Source organism: Anarhichas minor, unplaced genomic scaffold (genome assembly GCF_050575085.1).
Source record: "Anarhichas minor isolate MPS153535 unplaced genomic scaffold, ASM5057508v1 ptg000007l, whole genome shotgun sequence".
NCBI classification, from domain to species: Eukaryota; Metazoa; Chordata; class Actinopteri; order Perciformes; family Anarhichadidae; genus Anarhichas; species Anarhichas minor.
In genome coordinates this window covers 15,730,957-15,751,837 of record NW_027466453.1, presented here as the reverse complement: position 1 = coordinate 15,751,837, position 20,881 = coordinate 15,730,957, and the positions used below count along the sequence as shown (strand labels likewise).

At 41.9% G+C, this 20,881-nt stretch overlaps 4 protein-coding genes across 4 annotated transcripts; 1 reads left to right on the top strand and 3 right to left on the bottom strand.

Annotated features, from left to right (window-relative positions):
• Window positions 1–2,195: 2,195 nt before the first annotated feature.
• Window positions 2,196–8,500, bottom strand: dhps (deoxyhypusine synthase). Its single transcript, XM_076086163.1, has 10 exons — window positions 8,369–8,500; window positions 7,541–7,740; window positions 7,265–7,429; window positions 7,032–7,153; window positions 6,426–6,522; window positions 6,094–6,180; window positions 5,786–5,891; window positions 5,591–5,694; window positions 4,907–5,032; window positions 2,196–4,227 (listed from the first exon to the last, which is right to left on the bottom strand). Exons 2-10 carry the CDS (start codon window positions 7,733–7,735, stop codon window positions 4,132–4,134), a joined length of 1,098 nt encoding a protein of 365 aa, XP_075942278.1. The 5' UTR covers window positions 7,736–7,740; window positions 8,369–8,500; the 3' UTR covers window positions 2,196–4,131.
• A 916-nt stretch (window positions 8,501–9,416) lies between these two features.
• LOC142944933 (guanine nucleotide-binding protein G(I)/G(S)/G(O) subunit gamma-7-like) lies at window positions 9,417–9,845 on the top strand. Its single transcript, XM_076086162.1, has 2 exons — window positions 9,417–9,509; window positions 9,720–9,845. Exons 1-2 carry the CDS (start codon window positions 9,417–9,419, stop codon window positions 9,843–9,845), a joined length of 219 nt encoding a protein of 72 aa, XP_075942277.1.
• A 406-nt stretch (window positions 9,846–10,251) lies between these two features.
• fbxw9 (F-box and WD repeat domain containing 9) lies at window positions 10,252–14,304 on the bottom strand. The gene is made up of 7 exons (XM_076086160.1): window positions 13,841–14,304; window positions 13,610–13,757; window positions 12,150–13,173; window positions 11,821–11,969; window positions 11,523–11,726; window positions 11,354–11,419; window positions 10,252–11,130 (listed from the first exon to the last, which is right to left on the bottom strand). The coding sequence occupies exons 1-7, from the start codon at window positions 13,939–13,941 to the stop codon at window positions 11,056–11,058; spliced, it is 1,767 nt and encodes a 588-aa protein (XP_075942275.1). The 5' UTR covers window positions 13,942–14,304; the 3' UTR covers window positions 10,252–11,055.
• An 864-nt stretch (window positions 14,305–15,168) lies between these two features.
• Window positions 15,169–17,363, bottom strand: LOC142937792 (deoxyhypusine synthase-like). Its single transcript, XM_076080884.1, has 6 exons — window positions 17,172–17,363; window positions 16,792–16,953; window positions 16,535–16,656; window positions 16,353–16,449; window positions 15,973–16,059; window positions 15,169–15,831 (listed from the first exon to the last, which is right to left on the bottom strand). Exons 1-6 carry the CDS (start codon window positions 17,361–17,363, stop codon window positions 15,619–15,621), a joined length of 873 nt encoding a protein of 290 aa, XP_075936999.1. The 3' UTR covers window positions 15,169–15,618.
• Between the last annotated feature and the right edge of the window lie 3,518 nt (window positions 17,364–20,881).

Here is a 20,881-nt window from a genome sequence, read left to right as displayed (position 1 = left end):
TTAACATTTTACCTCTTATGAACTCTGCACAGTCAGGGACTTTTACCACACATTTGCATAGCAGAAAATCTTTGAGAGATGACAACAGATAGAAAAACAAGAAAACCGACAGACAATAATCAAGTTACATGTCCATGTTATCTGTATCTTGTAATGTCCGGATATGTTAATATTTACATGATTACACGTGCCGAAAACCCATCAATCATTTCCTTTAAAGACAACCTATAAGATATGTGAAAATGTTATTGTTCCTTCATCTGTTGTGACTTTAGCTTCATCTTTGCCACTGTTTACGCTTTGTGTATTAAACCCTCAGGAGTTCAGGTAGATTTCAGTTCATTTTTGTTGTGCAGCTTTATATTGTTACCCTACATGCATATAAACTCAGCTATAAGTCTGACTTCTCATTTTGTCAATTTAACAAAGTGTAAATCTGCCAGCAAGCTAAAATACATGTCACAGAAAAAGTTATGCTATATACTAAAAACTACAACTATATACTATATACAGTTGTATGTCTTGTTTATTGAAAGTCTGTGCCTGCAAATCACTGAAAATGTGAATAATTAAGTTTTTAAAAAATGTCTTTATGATTAGACATAAATGAGATACTGTGTGAAACCCCCACATCAGTGTATTGCTTGTAAACTATTTTCCTCAGCTCGTCTATAGTAGTTTATACTGTATCCAACATAAATACAACACGTTGAGTGTATAAAGAGACTCGACAAGGTTTATTTAGTGTCTATGCGTCAGAAAGGTGAAGGGAAACCCGTCACCGTGCATCCTCTTTGTTTACCGGTCACCGTGGTGAACCAGCGATAATGCGTTGTGGTTAAACTACAATTAAGCCGTTAACAGATTTGATGAGTAAGCAGCACATCCGGATGTTTGTCCCCCTGCCGAGTGGTTGCAATAGCAACAGTGGCACGGCCGTCATCGGCTGCGTCAGAGGAGGAGACGGCGGTTCAACTGGCGACTTCCTGTTTCTGAGAAAAGGAGTGCGAGGATAAAAAGTCATCCGCCCTTTATCTCTCCATCTCTCTATCTTCCATTTATCAACGTCTTTACTCGCCTTCTATACATTTATTGCTCTATTGTTGTCCCTGTATACGTCTGGATGTTTGTCTTTCTTCCTCCCTCGTCCCCACCCACGCGCTCTCTCACCTGCCGCTTTACCTCTGCTGGTTGGCCAATAAGCTTCCGAGGAGGGAGTTTCTAAGGCAACATAACAGGTAAACAGTGGTGGAGATAAGGAGGCAGGACGATGCACAAGCACAAGGCCATAAGTTTGGTTTCAGAAGTACATAAACATATATATATATTAAATAAAGCATTTATGGGCAATTTATAGATTGTTTTTATTCTTGTTGCACTAACCCTATACTTCAAAAATGTTATTTCAATGTTTTTATAAAAACTATTTGACCACTGAACGCACGTGTCCTGTTACTGGACACAGTTAATTTATTGTTTGATGTAGTGCTGTTCGCGCTGTTTGTCTTTAGTCTGTTAATTGTTTATGTTTTATTTCTTAAGTTGTTTGTTCGATCTTTTGTGCTTTTTTAGTCCGTTTACTCTTTTATGTGAAACTTTTTATGCTGCCGTGTTGGCTTTTTTTAATGCCTGATAAACGTCGATAATCACTGCGGTTTACTGTTGACCAATGCATATTTTTAAGAGAATATTAACCACAGAAATATAGATTGCATTCATTTTTACCCGAAAAGAGCTGTTTGCACTACTTCTTTCCAGCTCTGAGTCTGCAGGTATTCTTGTTCAGGCTGCACACAGCCCCAACAAACTTGACAGTGTCTTAACTCACCCTCTTGTTCGCTCATTCACTATAATCACACAATAGTTTGCTCAATAGTGAGCAGTAAATTCAGGTTTCATCATTACTGATAGAGATGCATCTTCTGTAAAATGAGAAACATTGCATTGTGGGGTTGACAGCAGAAAGTCCATGCCATGAACACAAATAGTTTTTGTTCCTTTGAGTATTTTTTTGAGGGAAATTCTGAAAAATTCTGACTCAAGTAAAGTGGTGGACAGAAAATGCTGTGCACTTCATAGTAAATGGGGAGTGATTCACCAATAAGATGGAGCAGACTGTTCGCAGCCTGAGAGGCAAAAGCCAGGGCAAACAAGTCTGCAATCTGCATAAGGAAATAACTGAAGGCGACTCAGAATAAAATCAATACTTTTATCAGCACTTCTTCTCTGTTATCTGGAATATGGTGACTGAACATTATGACTTCAAAGAAAAAAAGAAATCCTGAAATAAACCTGGGTGGAAATTATGGTCTTGCATACACACATTGATAGATATGCAAATGTAAACAAATCACTGTGCATTTCCTTTCTAGTCCCTCCACTCCTCACAGATCCACCCCGCCCTGCAGCTGTGCAGCAGGTCAGCTCCCCCTCTGTCTTCTTCTTCTTCTTACTCCCTCCCTATCTCTATTCATAAAAAAAATTTAAAAGCCGCCAATCTGGCCGAGAGAAGACATAATTGCCATTATAACTGCTGTGGCCCTGCACATCACAGTGTACTGATTGTTCTGCAGAGGAGGAGGGGGAAAACACTGTCTGGTCTGTGCAGACGCCACACAATATTATTATAGCGTGACTACAGCTCATCCACACACACAATCTCACTCTTTTCAGCCCTCTCAGTATCTGTGTAATCTTTCCATTTAGCACAGAGCAAACATACGTTTCTATAGTGCTGAGAATCCATACATCATTGCCTTGTTAAAGAAATCTGTCAAGCCCTGGGTCAACACAGTGCCACCGCCAATAGGAAATGTTAGATGGACTGAATGGAATAGCCGTTTGTACCAAGACAGGAACGCCCAAATCGCGTGCGTGTGTGTGTGTGTGTGTGTGTGTGTGTGTGTGTGTGTGCGGTGTGACACATGGTGCTGAGGTTTTGGGAAAGTTGACCTTATCCCAGTTTCAATTCCACTTCTCCATTTCCAAAAATGAAAAGGTCACCATTCCCACAAAAAAAAGAAAAAGACAGACACTTTAAACAACTTCATGAAAAACGTGAATATGTCACAAACACATTTCACACAAAAACTACCCACAATTCCATTGCAAATCCTGCAAATATAACTGGGTTGAAACTGTAACAGTGACTGTGTGTAACAGATATGGGAGCAGTGATTAGCCAGAGGAAATATCCACTCCCACAATAGCAGCCTGATGTATTGTGATGGGAAATGGCTTCATCGTTATACTACATTATGCATTTTGATTCTGCTGAAGAAAGCAGAGAGGGAAGGAGCTGAGAGTCCAACCCACCGAGTGATCACTAACCGCACACGCAGCAGTTGTGATGCTCTTACTCTATAATAGTCTGCCCCCTCATACGTCACTAAAAACACCGCCGTTAATAAACAAGGGCTGGTCAACAACAGCAACACTTTCTGCAGTTTGTATCCTCCTAATGCAACTGAGGAGCTGTGAACTTCATTAGATACTCAAAATATAATATTTCATGATAGATGATCACTTATGTCTTGTGTCCTCTGTGATGCGTTTTGTTTTTTTTAACAAAGATCACAAACACGGTCATGTGAAATTAAGAGTCACATGCTGGACCCCTTGTGGCTCTCTCACACAGACCTCCTGCACAAAGACCGTCTGTAATAGGGAGACATTATTCATTTATGATTTATTAAGATATTCAGACGGCTTCCATCCTGTGTAAATGTGACAAAAAAAACTGGGAAGTAATATACAAGTGATGTGATGGTGTGCCATGCCCCAGCTTATCTGAAATAAATCACAGCTTCTAAATAAAATTGCTTGAGGAGTGTATTACTATTCTCTCTCTCTCTCTCTCATACTCACACACACACACTCGGCTAATACATTCTAGTCTCTTTGGTACATGCAACAGCACGCTACTATCTCAGCTATCTGAATAGAGAGACAAATAAATATTGTTGTAGAAAGCGCTAGGACAGGAAACCCTCACCACTTGCCCAAATCTTAATCACGTATTTTCGACAGAAATATTTAGAAGATCTAACTTATATGTTCAACGAGGGAAGAGCCAGAGGAGCAAAGCTGGTCGTCTCTAACAGAGCAGGGGGGGGGGGGGGGGGGCACCATTTAATCTGTCTTCTTGCCGGCAGTTAGCTTGTCAGCGTGGAGAGCGAAGGTCTGGGCCACAATCAGAGGGAAGACTAAAGAGGCATCTGCATACACCTGGGAACAAAGAGCAGAGCAGTTCTCTGTAACGTTATGTTTGTGGTGCGTTACACACTTATTACACTAAACTGATTCCAGTTCACATTAGTGTTTTGGTGCTTTGACGCCACACTATGCTCTTGGATCAAACACTGTGCAAACACTGCCACCTTGAGGCCAAAACGTGTTAGATCCAGCAAACTATTGCTCAGCTTATTTGCCTGGTAATCACTTCTGATGTGCTATAACATGATTTCCAACCACATAAAATGTATTCAAATAGAAAACAATGTCAAATAAAAAGCAAAAAAATAAAAGCTCTTCATCTGCTGTAGGTTGTATGTTAATGGAGGTAAAAGCCACTCGTCATAGATAGTCATCATAGATGCTGTGCCTATTCGTAAAGCGTGATATATGAACAGTTACTGACACATTTCTGGACCAAATCTGATGATTTTTCAACTAAAACATCAACAGGAAGTGTTTGATGTCAGCCAAACACTGTCTAAGAGCAAATAAAAATCTGAAAACAGTTTAGTTGCAGTATCAAGGTGCTGCTAAAAGGCAAATAGGAAATATATTCAATTAATTGGAGTAGAAGAAGAGAAGAAGTCTCAAAATATAATATAAAATTGTAATAAATGGAACGTTATGTTGGGCTGACGGTGGCTAATACTCATGGTATGAATATCGGTACCTTCACAGGTTTGGCATCCATTTTAATCTTGCCCCAGGATATGGCCTCGTCAGGTCTGGCCCCAGAGTCAGAGCCATCAAACTCCTGAGCCGTGTTCACAAAAACCGCATGGTCAGCTCCGTTCCTCTGCAAGGAGACAGGGCAGAGCCAGTGGGTCGGGAGGGGAACTGGTTTTTGAGGAGGTTTGCTTTGCTGCCTCGGGTATTTTGACAGTAGACAACAATATTTTTCTAAACTTTATCATAGTTTGGCACAATTTCACACAAAATGTCCACGTAGTAAAATACTGCTGTAAAAAAATGACTCCATTACAAGTAAAAGTCCTGCATTGAAAAAGTCACTTAGAAATGTGCTTATATTATCAAAGTAAAAGTTCTCATAAAAAGAAAAACCTTGTTGGTTATTGTTGGACGAGGAACTCATTTTAACTTTTTTTTCTAACAATGAAATTTATTTATTTATGTGAAATCTTAATGTGGAAAGTAATCATAATTATTATTATTTATTAAAAATAGTAAATACTACAGTATTTCCATCTGAATTGTAGTGGAATGGAAGTATGAAGGAGCATTAAATGGAAATACTAAAATAAAGTTGCTGATAGCAAACTCAATTTCTTTGCAGAATTGTATATAAAGCTGGTGTCACGATGATAAAGATCAAAAACAAAGATCTCGTAGTTACCATAAGATTAGCGTTGCATATGTGGTGTTTGACCACCCCGGCTCCCAGGATGATGATTCCCGTCCTTTTGGCAAACACCGCCTGGTTGTTAACCCTGCGAATATCTGAAATAAAGTCCACAGTCGTGAAATGACTGCCGGCTATCACTGAGACAGATGTGGGGATCCTGTTCTGTAGCAGCGATGTCGCTTTTACCTTCCACTATGTCCAACACCAGGCCCGGGTTCTTATAAGAGTGGAAGTACATCATGTCACCCAGAGAGCCGTCCGTCAGAGCAGGACTGAACACTGGAATGTTATTCTGAAGCAGATAATAATAATAATAATAATAAAGCACGTTTAATGACTGACGTATAGACAACAACACACTGTATGTACAAACTAAGCAGAGTCCGGGAAGCTGGATGAAGTGAGTAACAAGTCCAATCAACAGTTTAATTTTGTGTCGTGACTTTTGGGGTCCCTTATGATATAACACGTTACCAATGTAAAGCAGGACTCACCTTGTAGGCCCAGTAGTAGACAGAGTCAGGATTATTGATCTCCTTGCCAAGCCGATGGATCATTTTGGAGGGAGTCCAACAGGTGCCCTGAAATAAGAAAAGTCAAATGTTACACGATGTAGACAAGTTTGCAACATCCCGACTGCACGACTTTGTGGAACACATGTTTTATGTGAGGACTAACAATATTCGAATGAGCAATGCTCCTAATGCTCAGGACGGGTTACATGCAAATGTAATCATGTAATCAATTAGTTGACAAAACCGTACAAGTGTTAGTCGTCTCAGAACTTCTTTGGTCGAGGACGGCCCTACTACCACGAGAGACTCACCTCTGTGTTCTGCTCCAACACCATCTGGTCCAGGATGGGCATCACCCAGTCTTCAAACTTACAGTAGTTGTCATTGGGCACCAACAGATTTCCTATCCTACATCCAGCCAGCACAGAGGAGGAGGGAGAGATGAAGGGGATCAACAATTGGACCAGACGTAAATAAACAAATTAGAGAATCTGACACATAAGCTGGGACTTCTGAAGAGGAGTACCTGGCTGATAAAACCCTACAAAAGCAAGCTGGCTTGCATACCGCAAATTGCGACTGGACGCAGTAGGACATATATCCTATATATCTTTCTAGCATACTAAACACTACGGTAGTATGGGTGTGTTTACATCGATGATGATTGGTGCTCAAACATGTTGATGGACAACGTTTCCCTGATATCAAATTTTCATTGTTAAGATAACAGCCATAGTATCGGACCAGAGAATTCACTGGAGTTTCTGTTGCTGCCGTTTACATTCCTCCTGATGCAAATTCAAATAATGCAGGATTGACCACTGTTTTTGTCTCGTCATGTTTTTCTTGAGTTTCATCAATGGACTCCAACCGCTTTTGGTGAATGTGAGAGGCGCATTGAATCAGTAGTTGCCAACCTGTTGATGCCCTTCATGCGGAGCTCCTTGCCAGACATGCTGAATTCTCCCAAGTATGTGTGACCCAGACACTTGATGAAATCCTCCTCTATGCCTCCAGCTGTGGTCACAATCACGTCCACCTAAGACAGAGTGACAAGACAGATCCTGATACACGAGCCTCCCCGTTGAAGCGGTTGATTGTTTTTAGATGTTACCTGGAATGTAACTGTATTTAGTTTATACATTTGTACCATTTTGTGCTCCACCAGGTAGCGGATGCTCTCTCTGATTCCGGAGCTGATGAGGTTTGAGGTGTAACCCAAGAAGATGGTGCAGCCCGACTTGCTGCGGTGTTCATCCAACGCTATACCCTCAGTCCCTTCATCCTCCTCCACCGGCTCAAGACGCTTCTCTATCTGTGGGTGTGGAGACATTAGACAACAATGGTCAACACTATAAATGATCACAGTGGAGGTGAATGGAATTTGTTGTGAGGTAACCTTTTGCTACACAGCAATTCCTCTCACCATGAGGTTGATCTCCTCAATGGCCAAACCCAAGCTGCTGGCCTGGAAGCCCGTGGTGATGTAGGACTTCAGCACTGCCTGGAGATCAACCCCCTTGTTGAAGTCGTAGCCTCTGATCTTCAGCGTCTCCTCCGGGAGGTCGCAGCTCACCTTAAGGACGGCGTCCAAGGCAACAGACGGTGCATGGTCTGCCATCTTTACTGCAAAAGCAAAAAAGAAAACATGTTAGTGATGCGGTTAGTATTTAAGAAAATGCCCATAAGAGCCCAAAGCAATTGAGAATGGACGTGATCTCAGTCAGCGCTGACTTGACATGAACTAAAGAACTGAGCCCTGATTGAGCTTCCAAGCTGCTGAGCGACATGTATGAACAGCTAGAAAAAGGACATTATAAATAATATCTTATAAACTCAACACCATAACCATTTTTCACAAAACATTCCTACGTACAGCTCTCAAAAAGGGCTCTGGGTGAGGAGCTTTAGCCAATGGTACTTATCAATAAAGAGGATTTAGAGAAAGCATGCAGTGTGTTAATGGCTCAAACTAAATCCAGTCTGAGGTTTTCTGGTTTAAGACAAGTATTCACTTTAACTGTTCTTTGTGCGATAGATTTTGCTTGAAATTAATAACATTAACCAACAATGGCAAAGTGGAAACACATATTCAGATTATTTATTTGCATATTTATCAAAAACTGAAATCCTCATTCAACCCTTTATTCAGGCAATGTGGTGTGTTGTTAGCTAGCAGACAAGCTAACTGTGCGCTGGTTTTGTCGTATCGGCTGATTTTAGTCACAAATATTTATAGAGATGAAAAATATACTTATTCTTGAAGAGACGTCTGTTGATGATGAGGATGGCTTTGTAGCAGTCGGCTGTCACTGGACACAATGAGGACGGCAACTTGCATTACTGTAACAACGCTTGGATAGTCTCCGCCTGCGAAACACAAGTCCTCACTACGGAAAGTGCGAAGGGACAAACACGACCAAACTTTCTTTCTGTGCACGACAGTCAAAACTACACACTAGGGCCACATACATTAGTTTCCGATTATACTCATAAAAAGTTTGTCTTATCTTAAATAATTGTATATATTTCAGTTTATATTGAGTTGATTTAGTTGATTCTTAAACATTTAAATTATTTGTTAATCAGGGAAATAAGTACTTAAATTGTACCTTTTTACTTGAATAAAACCTTTTATCAAAATGTGAATAAAACTATTGACTTACTCCATTAAATGTTAATGTGTTTATTTTGAAATATATGTAAACTTAGTTTGCACTATTTTTATGGATAGATAGATTATTGTACCATATCAACTATATAGTACATACAATTACTTAGTGTGAGGAATGGTTGCAACAATGGAAACACATTTAACCAAATAAATGAAGATTCCAAATAACGTTTCTTTTTACCAATCAACCACATTTCTATTATTGCATAAACATCATCTTTTTTTGGCAAAGTCAGCTGCATCTTTTGTAAAAAGCAAGCGCACGTTGTGGCTTAAAGGCAGAAAGCACACCTGAAGCATGTAGCGTAATGCCTCAGCCAATAATCTTTTCATCAGTGGTGGCTGTGTGAAGTAATGTGTGATGTTTGTGACATTTCCAACACTGTGCTGTATGACCTTTTATATCACAGGAGCCTTTGAACTGCCTCCGACAGTGAATAAAAACGGGGTACAGAGGTGAAAGCAAAGGCAGCTGCCTCTCAGACTCCTGCACAAACGCGTGCTGACTCTCTGGGATTTGGGTAAATAACTGCTGCTCCAAATCATTTTCCTGCTGCTCCTTTTTGGTTTTGATGGATATTGAGTCCAGATAGCAGTTTTTTTTTGTTGAGTCTTTATACTGAAGGCAATGTCAGGAAAGATGTGCAGCAGCAACAGTGTTATTCAGGCTCAAAAACTGGTGGATCAACTTCGGGTGGAGGCGAGCACGGAGAGAATAAAGGTATGTAAGAATTTGAATAATCTGTAAGCTACAGCTTCACCAGATACCTGAACAGCACAACATATCAGTTGTTTGAAAAAGTTAACAGTTCCTTAAATATAGTGTACTGACACGCTTTATTAACATCCAATGTCAAATAGTGGTTTACATGATTCTATGCAGTGTCGTGCATCCTGTGAAATGCTACCCAGTCCCCCTTTGTCCCAGCAGATCTCCCTGACTGCAGCAGACTTGGTCCGGTACTGTCAGGAGCACAGGCGCCAGGACCCTCTGCTCACCGGCATCGCTGCCTCGTCCAATCCTTTCAAAGATAAGAAGAGCTGTGTGCTGCTCTGACAGCCCTGAGAGGAGCCGAGCACACACGGACCACTCCTGTCCGAGTACAAACACGGATTCTCTCCTGTCAAACGTGGACAATATAAACCTTCTAGAGCAGCAATTCATCGTCTGCCTACCACTGAGATAGTGCCAACAATTACACCTTTTTTTTTTTCTACATCTACTTTAAAGACAGCTCCCGCCATAGGCGAGGAATAACTTAATTGTTTTGCATTACAAAATCAATTAAGGTTTGATTTCAACCTTCCAATAGTAAGGCATTACATTGACTAAGGACTCAAGGTAACAATTTGTAATATTAAGAGCAGCTTTATCCAAACATTGAGCACAGACCTGTTCAATCATGACTCCCCTCGGGGCAGTGAACAAACCCACCCAATAAATCAGACACATTCTCAGGCTGTTCACTTCGCTCTTCTGTGGAAGAAGTCTTTCAATGCGTTTTAATATATGCATCTGTCAAGTAATTGTGCATCAGAGTTAAATTCTTCCAAGCAATTAAATAGTAAACAAACACAAACTCTCACACACGTACCTACAATAAAGGTCCCGTTGATTAGCACTGAGGAGTGTTCAAATAAGCAGCTTTACAGATACAGTCGGTGTGCCACAGAGGGTAGAAGTATTTTACTGAACACACAAAGTAACTAATGCTTTTGGTACAATATCAGTCGCTGTAACGGGGTCAGGGAATTTGCGAGCATGTAAATACTACAAACTAGTTTCCGCACTGTTTTAACAATTAAAAGAGGAGAGACAAACACAGTGTCTCTTGACATGAGACAAACATTACCAGTAAACATATTTCCTGTGTTCAATTATGGGTTTTTTTCTGTTTGTAGAGGAATATCTCAACAAGATCTAACAAGGTATTAAAAAAACAAAGGCTTGAGGGCTTTTTGCTGAACCAACACAAGTGACCTGAATCTTCCCAACCGTACCTCTACCATGACTTTTTGCATCACAACTTAATGAAACAACTGGACATGGATATTTAAAACAGCATTTGTGTTTGTTAGTGCAGTGAATAAAAGCATTTGTTTGGCCATATGTACCACAAAAGGACTCGACACGTCTTTATTTCCAGCACAGTTCATCTGTTACGTTGACACAGCCAGACAGGCTGCAAGGCAAGAGAGACGTTTCCTTTTTTTGTGTGTTGTGTACAGGTCGTAAATTCCCAAAATGCTTCAGGTTTCTTGGTCTTTCATTTTCTGGGCCTCCAGATATTCACGTTCACATCCCCCGTCGCTACAGCAAGGACTCCAGCCTCCACACTCAGCTGACCGTTGGAGACAGACAGGCGGAGTAGAGTGGAGACACAGGGAGGAAAACACATTTCAGAAATGACAGTGAACCTGGGTAAGGGTTCATTAACATAGAAAAAATACAGTTTAATTTGCACTTTACATGCCTTGTTAAATACAAAATGGATCTCTTTTATAAATAAAGTTACAACAGATTGACATTGTAATTATCTATACATGATGGTACAAAGCACTAACCCCATTAACTCCAGCTTGGTGACGCAGTGTGCATAATGTCCTTGGAGGAGCACAGGGGATATGTACCTGCAATACAGACGATACATCACAACTTCAGAAGACTGTAGCAGAGTTAGTTCAACAGGCAAAGTAAAAAAAAAAGAAAAAAAAAGAATGACCCTCGTCCTACCTTGAGGGTACGATCAGATGAACAGGTGTAGAGGCTTCCGGGGGACCTGTGGATGCCGGTGACCAGAGCTGTGTGTCCCACATCGAACTGGGACAGAGGCTTTAAGGTCCCCGCCTGCATGGAGAAGGAGTGGAGCATGCCGCTGTTGTCTCCCGCCCAAACTTCACAGCCACTGTAGCTCATGGACAGCAGGTAAGAGCTCAGCTAGAAACGGAAGGTGTTGGCTGGAGTTAGTCTGGGTGTCAGGTGCATCTGAGCATGAATGCACACAAAAATACATGCGCGTCTGTGTGTTTACCCGGATTTTCTTCAAGCCCTTGCCTGCCCTCCGGTCGTAGACCACCACAGTGCAGTCTTTACTCCCGGAGATGATGTACTTGTCGTCTGCAGCGAGGCACATTACAGCGTTACCGTGCAGACGGAGGCTTTTCACCAGCGGTTCAGCAGCTGTAGACAAATGATGTCATGAATACCCTTTAGAAAGTGATTTGTCTTCCAAATTTGGCAAACTGCTATCAAAAATTTACTTTAGAAGAAGAGTGACGTCGTGTGTCACTGCCCTCTCATCAAATTGTCAAAACTTATGACCTTTCTTTGAGGTGTAAACTATATTCTAATGCCCCTCACCTCTGGTGTCATACATGCTGATCCTCTTGTCAAATGTACCCGCCAGCAACACATCCGTCTGAAAGCACAAGCAGTGGACAGCAGCCCCAGACTTGATCAGGCCTCTCTCCGCCCCGCCGGCCTGGAGGTCCCACAGCCTCACCGTGCTGTCGAAGCCACCCGAAGCCAACAGAGGTCCCTGAGACGCCAGGCACCAGACCCAGCCCCGGTGAGTGCTGAAGTTCCCCCGCCCTCCCAATGTGTGCAGCAGCGTGCCACCAGAGCTCGCCTGTAGATCCCACAGTTTGACGTTCCAATCTCTGGAGCCTGTGGCACAAACCGCCCCCTCTCCCCCCACAAGGAGGACTGAGTTGACCGGTGCAATGTGGTCTGAAGGAAGGGTGATGCACTCCAGCGCTGCGGGTGGGCTAGGACTTCTGAGGGGTTGGGGTTGCTCCGTATCTACTCGTCTTCCATTGCCCAGGTTCATGAGGTTTGCCAAGTCCTCTTGGCGATTTAGAGCACCAACTTGCCCCTCATTAGCCCCAAACACCATCATGTGGTCCCTTTCTTCTTCCATTAGGGCTGCTGCATCATCCTCCAGTCTTTCTCCCAACTCCTCTCTTAATCTTGCCAGTCGGTCCCCACCTACTATGGGCGGCATTTCATCATCCTCACCTTCCATCGCCACCTCCATTCCTTCATCAGCACCATACGCGACCTCCTGCGCTTCCACTCCCACCCCTTCTACTGCATCCTCTCCACCATCTTCCTGTCCTTCTGCAACGGGCTCCCCATCCTGCCCTGCCCTTTGCCGCAGTCCCACTTGCTCCCTTGCCTCCTCATCCTCTTTGGTCCGTCTCGCCACGAGTTGCGCTTGGCCTGTCCAGCAGGTTATCAGCTGCTCCATCTCCAGGCAAGCAGACGGCCAGTCAAAGTCCTCCCTCGGCCCCACTGGGAAGCCAGCTCGTGATCCCATCAGTCTGTGTGCCCGGAGCTGCCAGGCTGTGTTGTCCTTACCCACATTACCCAATGCATGGCAGACCTAAAAAGAAGAGGACGGTATTAGTACTTTTGTGGGAATATACAGTGAAACAGAGAACGATATGACATTTAGTAAGAAATTGAGAGACAGCGAGATCCTTCTTGTGGCACTGGCACCTCTGTGGCACTCAGCGGCACTCAGCGGCACTCTCTGTGGCACTCAGCGGCAAGCGATTTACGGAAGCTGACTTGTTGTAACAACAATGTGTGTTCTCAGGAAATTTCTCAGGACATGTGGTTCCGCCCCCTCAGCGCCGCCGCTTCTTGACGGGTGCCGAACTAGTACAGCTCGCCTGCCACAGCTGACGCTTGCCGCTGAGTGCCACAAGAAGGATCTCGGCCCTGCACAAGAAATTAGCAAGAAAATGTGCCAACAAGACATCTTCAAAAGCAATTTTAGGGAGGTGATGCGGCCAAAGATCTATAACAAAACTGACCATTGGAAGCACAGTGATGACACACTGAGCAGGAAGGTGTGAGGCGATATGGGTCACCAGCTCCCACGGTAATGACAACAAGCCACTGGCCTCAGCAGAGGGTGAGGGGCTGATGTCTGCAGGAGATGGGAGACCAGCAGGCAGAAGACTGGAACAAATATATAGTAATGACGTATTAATATCATATCCTTGTGAGACATGATATCAGTGGAGTGTGAAAGACGGTCTTACCCGTGCAGGTCAGGCCCAGAAGCTTCCATACTGGGAGACGTCCCGGGGACAGGAGATGGTCCACCCTGGTCCCCGTTTGTCCCCGTCTCCTCAGACATCATCACCTCCTCTCCTCTAGCAGTAACGTTATCTGCGACATGCGTCTGTTGACAAAAAAAAATACAAAAAACACTCGTTGCAAAGAAAAAAAAGACAAACTTTAACGAGTGTTACAGCTGTGACAGCAGGTTAACGTTAGCTTCAAGTAGCTAACGTTCCGTTATTGACAACAAGCCCAGCCGTTGACAATGCTAACCGCTGGTCTCCAAGTCAGTGTAACAAAAAGGTGACCCTAAAGTTTTCCTGAAGATTTATATCTATAAACCAAACGAAGACTCAAATGTCATGTAACGTAGGAATATGAACGGGGTTGCGAAGGCGAACTATTTGCTCAACGTTCAAAACATTATGACGAACCATTTCCGGTTCCGGTGTTGTGTGTGACATTAAATACAGTCTCGTTGAATACCGTTTACAGTACAGCTGTAGCAGAACTGTGAAACAAGCCTGGATGTTATAATGTAATTTAAATTAAAACATAAACTGGCAGCAATGGAGGTGTGTCAACAACCAAACAAATACACCATCACAAGTGCTGTGGGACATATAGGTGGGTTCACCTCCATAAAAAAAGGTCTGCAGTGCAGGAAAAGTACCAAAAGTAATTTTGATTGCGTGGGGAGATTTATCTGAATGGGCTGCCAAAAGGATTCAGGCCAAAATACTCCATCTTTCTCTATCCACCCCAAAAAATAATTTAAGAAAACAATAGCATATTATTGTACTGCCCTCGAAGCCTTTTTAAATCAACTACATGTGCACATCCTTCTGAAACAAAATATATGTCCACAAGTAACACATTTTTGGAGTCAAAAATACTTACCTGTGCATTGGCAATGCATATAGTGTTTGGCTACGCCTCCTCACATTAGCACAGAGCTACACTTACTTGGTCTCTTTCAGGTAGTAATGTTACCTGTCAATTTGCTGATAGATTGTCTCTCATGCATGTTATTCAGTCCATGCACCTTTAACCAAAGAACTTAAAGATTTAGACCTGCTGATGTGGATCTTTATTCAAGGAGTCAGGCAAAGCAGTGTGACCGGGTAGGCAGTTCACAGCTGCTATAGGCTACATCTTATAGAAGACTTTGAGCGTTTGTGTACCAGCCAACGCACCATGGTGATGCTCAACAAGACCCAGAATAAACTGAAGCAATAAACACAGACTGCAATACCAAACATAGATTTTATTGACAATGCATTAAATCCTTTCTACTAGGCAGCAAGGAAGTTCCAATAGATACATGCTGGCCATAATAAAGGAGGGAGATGGAGTAAGAGTACAATTAATGCATTTAAATCAAATCAACAATAAATTAACTGGCATTGAAGATAACAGTAATAGCTTCAATCCATTTCAGGTTCTAGGGATAGGTTCTGACCAATCAGGAACAGGTACCAAGTTGTAGCGTCTTGCTAGCACAGGTAGAGTAGCATGTGTTTTAGAGACTGATGTCAGCTGATCAGCAAAATGGCCCCACAAAACCCAAATTCTAAAAATAAAAGAGAGACAATGAAATAAGTATTGTTGCCTCTGCTAAAAAAGAAATTGGAGAAGGCATTGATTTCATTCTCTCTTCTCGCCAGCAGCCGCCTCAGCATTAACTGCAAAGGTTTCTGCCACAATGACGAGATGTGTATTAAAACGACAAACCAAACACAGGCTTTGTGCACATCTAAGGCTTTAACACTAGTAATCTGGTATCTGGAATTAAATGCATTATGTAAGACCAACGAACACCACAGAAACAAATAAAGTAAGCGCCAATGAGGGCTGTTTTACCTTCAACTATGTCCACTATCAAGCCGGGGTTTTCCTTTGAGAAGAGGAAGAACAGATCTCCGATAGCGCCGTCTGTCAGGGCAGGGCTGAACACCGGGATGTTATTCTGAAACAGACACCAGATCACTGCTCAGTAACAGCATCGGCTTGGAGCCACATTGTGCAATGATTTGTCCAAAATCTTTGCCTATTGGGTGAGCAAATTAGCTTTTCCCAGATCACTGGTCTGATGTGCAACAGGACTCACCTTGTAGGCCCAGTAGCAAACAGATTCAGGGTTGTTGATCTCTTTGCCCAGCCGATGAATCACCTTGGATGGAGTCCAGCGAACGCCCTGAAAGAAGTAACATCACAGAAAAGGTATAACTAAAGTGTGAGCGGATCAGGACGTCTCAGCTGCCACAATAAATAGATTAGCATGATTAACTGCTGATGTAAAGCCTTTGTAATGCAAGAGCGATTCAAAAGGGATATTGATAGTACGGCGAAAACATTAGGTATCAAAATGAGGTATAATATGACTCATTTTATGAATATTGTTTTTTTACATTTTGGAATTAACACCTTGCAAATGTAGAACATTTTAGGAAAACAGCTAGACAAATGTTAAAAATGGAGTCCAAGCACCTGAGTGTTCTGCTCCTCCAGCATCTGCTTCAAGATCGGCATCATCCATTTGTCGAATTTCTCATAGTTTTCTTCGGGCATCAGGGTGTTTCCAGTCCTGCAGTAACACAAAGTGACGCGCAAATTAAGTTATTTTAGTCTCAAAGTATCATCTTCTGATTATATCTGACATGTTCTCTGACCTGTTAAGGCCTTTGTCATACAGATCCTTGCCAGGCAAAGAAAAGTCTCCAATGTAAACTGGGCCCAAACACTTGATCAGATCCTCCTCTATACCTCCAGCCGTGGTCACGAAGACATCCACCTATACAGAGAAAGAAATGTATTGCATTAGGGAACAAATGTGCTGTAGTACAATACGTGCTAGAGCGTGTATCGCTTTAACACAACATAAAATAATATATTTCTAATGATTCAATATATTTGAAGTGGGTCGTACCATTTTGTGTTCTGCGAGGTAGCGGATACTCTCCCTGACTCCACAGCTGATGAGATTTGACGTGCAACTGAGGAAGATGGTGCAGCTCCTGAGGCAGGGGCAGGTGGATGGATTTTCAACAATTCCATTCACCGCCTTCACCGGTTGCTGACGCCTCTTTATCTGTGGATGTGGAGCAGAACGCAAAGTTCAGGTTTTTTTTATTTGCAGAACACAAGCTCAAAATAATCAATTTGAAAAATAAAATCAATACAAAATAATTGTAAAGTTAAGCATCTGCAGAGCTTTGATAACTTATCCAATTGTAATAATTGGTGCCGCCTTTTTTTTTTTTGCTCATGCTCATTCACCAAGATCTCCCTGTGTAGCGCCCATCTTACCATGTTGTTGATCTCCTGGACGGCCAGGCCAAAGTTGGTGGCCTGGAAGCCTGTGTTGAGGTAGGACTTCAGCAGGGCGCGGTAGTCCACTCCCTGGTGGAAGTCGTAGCCCTGGATCTTTGGTGTATCTTCTGGTACAGGATCAAAGTTTCTATACAGATGTCCAATTATTGGGTGGATATGGTGCGCCATGTTGTCTGAAAGAACGATAAAATACACCGTCATGAATTCGTCGTAAATATGAAACTATAAAACATCTAGTACTTCAATGCAAATGAGCTATTACTCTAGTCTGCAGTACTGCACAGCACATGAAAGAGGCTAAAAGAGAGTCTGAAATTCCAGAAACAGGCTTGGTCAGATGAGACTATAGAATATTATAAATGCTGCCAAGGACTTCACATTAAGTGTTAGCAGCAGGCTACCAGTTGTTTTTTAGCATTGAGGTGCCTGTGACCATCTAATTAATTCCATCATAATAATATAATTAGGCTATTATCCTCTCTCTATGATTAAATTAGCAACAGTCACTTATAATTCAGGAAGAAACCCAATCCGTCACGTTTGTCCACCTGAACCCTGCCCAGTTCAAACCAGTGAGGAGGCCACAGAGAAAAACAGAAATATCTTAAGTGAAAAGCCCAAAGCTAATCTGACTTCGGCAACATCTTTTGTGTTCATGTAAGATCCCATCACCTATGGTAAGAAGCTGACTGAGGGGGGGGAAGTTATCAGGGCCTTTAAGATCCCATCCATGCATGCTTTGAGACATGCTTGAAATAATAATTTGTGTCTAAACTTGATTTTTCCCACAAATAGGCTCGAATGAGAACGAGATTTGAGACTTAAACTCGGCTAATCTTCTTAATCAGAACTGTGCGGGAGTGTATAAACACATTGTCTTTGTATTAATGCCAGCACATCATTTTGATTTCTAACAGCTTTATACTCCATCTTATTCTTTTATTACAGTATTGTAATTGTCTTAATTAATTTGCCTTACTGCAGTCCTGAAATGTTTTAATCCTGGTTCAATCATATTAATAAAAATCTGAAATGGCATTTGGAAATACACTTGTACAGCATATTCAGGTATCTTTCATGTAGGTAGATTATAACATTACCTGTATGGTTCGCTGACAGAGGATTTCTTGCAGGTCCGTCTTTGGAGCGATGTACAGTCCACACACCTTTCACCAGAGAACAGGTGAGTCCTGCTTTATTACATCTTTTATAAGCCCCTGTGAGCGTGTGTAGCGAGGCCTCAAGGGGGGGGGGGGGGGGGGGGGAATTAAAGGGGACCAACAACGCCACCTGGGGACTTACACCCCGGGAAATATAAACTTAAACGACCCTAATATGTTACTTGAGAATTTATTAAGGGCACACAGATTCACTACCGGTATTTGGACAGAGACGCGGTTTGTAAAATAAACATATTTATTGTAGAATTCAATGCAAATCACTAAAACGACTAAAAGAGGCAGAACAAAGGAAAAACAGCCAAAACATGCAAAGCAAAAGGAAAACAAGAAAAAGAGGCAAAACAATCAAACTAAATGGAGGCGGCAAAACAGCAGCAGGTGAACCTACAAATGATAAACAGAGATTAAAAGGGCACACCATGCTGCAAAATAATACAAATTAAGATGTGACTACTTACCACCTCAAACAAGGGGTAAGTAGTCAGACGGCAACAAGAGGAGGAATATATGTGACACTCACCACCAGAACAGGGGTCAAGAAGGAGTGAGGCCAGGACCACAGGTGCCTTATAAATGCTGGCACTAATTGAGGGGAGGAGCCTAGCCTGAGGGCTGCGTTCACAACACTTCCTATTCTGAGGAGCGTTCCCCACTACACGTGCAAAGTATGACTAAGGATTAAAGCTATAGAATCACGTTCCGCCTCTTTCAGTAACGTACGAGTTGTCTAGCTATGCATGACCTGTGGTATCATGATGTAGATCCACATGCATAACTTGCGTGTAGCAGTAAGGGATCAGAGTGGCAAATCAATATTTGAGTATTAAAGAATTACAATATGTCTTTATGTAGTTTCCATGTGTCTATGCATCAACAGCGACCATATCCAGACATTTCTCTAACTAACAACTCTGCACAGCAGCTTGTTCTCAAGTCAGTCAACAGTGCACAGTTTTTAGTTGGCAAAGCATTTTTGAAATCTTCTGTATGAAATAGTGTTTTCAAACGGAATGATAAGAAACATATCTAAGGACTCAACAGTTTAAATTATGTTACTATACATCAGATATGTATTGCGCTTTTAAAGTTCTCAAAGATGCTTTACAAACATAATATAGAAATAATGTCTATAACTTAAGATGGGTCTTTAATGGAGCATCAGTTTGTCTCACCGACAGCAAATGGCACCATGACTGTAGTGGCTGCAGCTTTACAGGACAGGATTTCTTAGATTTCTTCACATGGAATATGTATGTTGTTCAATCACCAGACTGTCGCCGAACTGGAGGAGATATGCCCGTCTTTTCCAGCACTGATCACATTTTAAAAGTTTTCTTCTTGGTTAAATTGCATTCATCTTCTTTCCATTTCATCCAAGTCACCTTCGTTATAATCGAAAGAATGGTCACCATGTTAGGATTTGATGTAAATGACATTACAGTCAATTTATTAATAATTCATTGTACATTTCATTAAAAGATTAAATGTGCCTACAATTGAAATCCTTACAAGGAACATGTTAAAAAAAAAAAAAAAAAAGAGTGCAATAAAAAGAAATGGTGAATATTTATTGATAAATATCTAGAGTGTAAATATGTGGTGCAGTCAATGCAACAAAACCCAAGATCAGGACTTTTGTTTTTTTTTTATCCCACACTTCACGGTGAAAAAAAATTGGCTCCTACATTACCCACAATGCAACAAGCTGAGGCATTCATTTTATTGCAATTACCACCTCACACTTTGGACATTTTATGACTTTCATGTGCGATCGACTATTTAAAGTAACGAGTTAAAAGCTGCAAGAAGAAACATGTGCAGCGTCTGCAGCTCACCTTCTCACTGCAGTTTGCTTTCATCGCTCGCAACTTACACTTTGGCAGATACATGCAGAGGGTGTGTTATTCAGGACAGCATTTTTGACAGGCAAAACAACTGTCATGATATAATCTGCAGACATGTCTGAGATGCAATAAAATAATCTCTCCTTTCACAATCTAGTGATCGTTGGCACAACAAACACTGCTAATCAAACAGGTGTGCCCATATTCACCTTACTAAATGTCATCTTCTGAAGCCCGACTACTGAAACCGCCTTAGTCCAATAGAAGAATCAAAGTCATAAGGTTTTACAACCGTGAGAAAAAGGAAAAAACTTTATCGGCACAAATACTTTGGGCAAGCGGGCCAATTAAATTTGAGAAATTGTGCAGGCAGTTAAATCCCATAATTGTAAAGCAATATTGGATTACCAGTGTTGTTTATATGTAAGTTGTAGAGGCTGAACATACTTCATTAGGACATACATTTGTGTGAAAAACACTCACATTTAGGTGAAATTGGAACTAGAACATGGATGCACTTATTACTCGGGTTTTCTAAAATCCTTCCCGAGCGGTTTGTTACATGGTCAGACTTCAATAAGCTTTTATTTTAGTCTCTGCCGTGCATCGAGTTCCATTATTCAAATGTCACTAGTTCATTTGCAAGACAAGAAACACTCCT

Coding starts and splice junctions, on each gene's coding strand:
- dhps (XM_076086163.1), bottom strand. CDS start 7,735: ATGGCAGACCATGCACCGTCTGTTGCCTTGGACGCCGTCCTTAAGGTG. Junction 6,181..6,425: donor TGTTGGAGCAGAACACAGAG/GTGAGTCTCTCG, acceptor TTCTTATTTCAG/GGCACCTGTTGGACTCCCTC. Junction 5,033..5,590: donor TATGCAACGCTAATCTTATG/GTAACTACGAGA, acceptor GTCTCCTTGCAG/AGGAACGGAGCTGACCATGC.
- LOC142944933 (XM_076086162.1), top strand. CDS start 9,417: ATGTCAGGAAAGATGTGCAGCAGCAACAGTGTTATTCAGGCTCAAAAA. Junction 9,510..9,719: donor CGAGCACGGAGAGAATAAAG/GTATGTAAGAAT, acceptor TTGTCCCAGCAG/ATCTCCCTGACTGCAGCAGA.
- fbxw9 (XM_076086160.1), bottom strand. CDS start 13,941: ATGATGTCTGAGGAGACGGGGACAAACGGGGACCAGGGTGGACCATCT. Junction 13,758..13,840: donor TCTGGGCCTGACCTGCACGG/GTAAGACCGTCT, acceptor TATTTGTTCCAG/TCTTCTGCCTGCTGGTCTCC. Junction 11,970..12,149: donor CAGCATGTATGACACCAGAG/GTGAGGGGCATT, acceptor ATTTGTCTACAG/CTGCTGAACCGCTGGTGAAA.
- LOC142937792 (XM_076080884.1), bottom strand. CDS start 17,363: ATGGCGCACCATATCCACCCAATAATTGGACATCTGTATAGAAACTTT. Junction 16,657..16,791: donor ACCTCGCAGAACACAAAATG/GTACGACCCACT, acceptor TTCTCTGTATAG/GTGGATGTCTTCGTGACCAC. Junction 15,832..15,972: donor TTTGCTACTGGGCCTACAAG/GTGAGTCCTGTT, acceptor TGTCTGTTTCAG/AATAACATCCCGGTGTTCAG.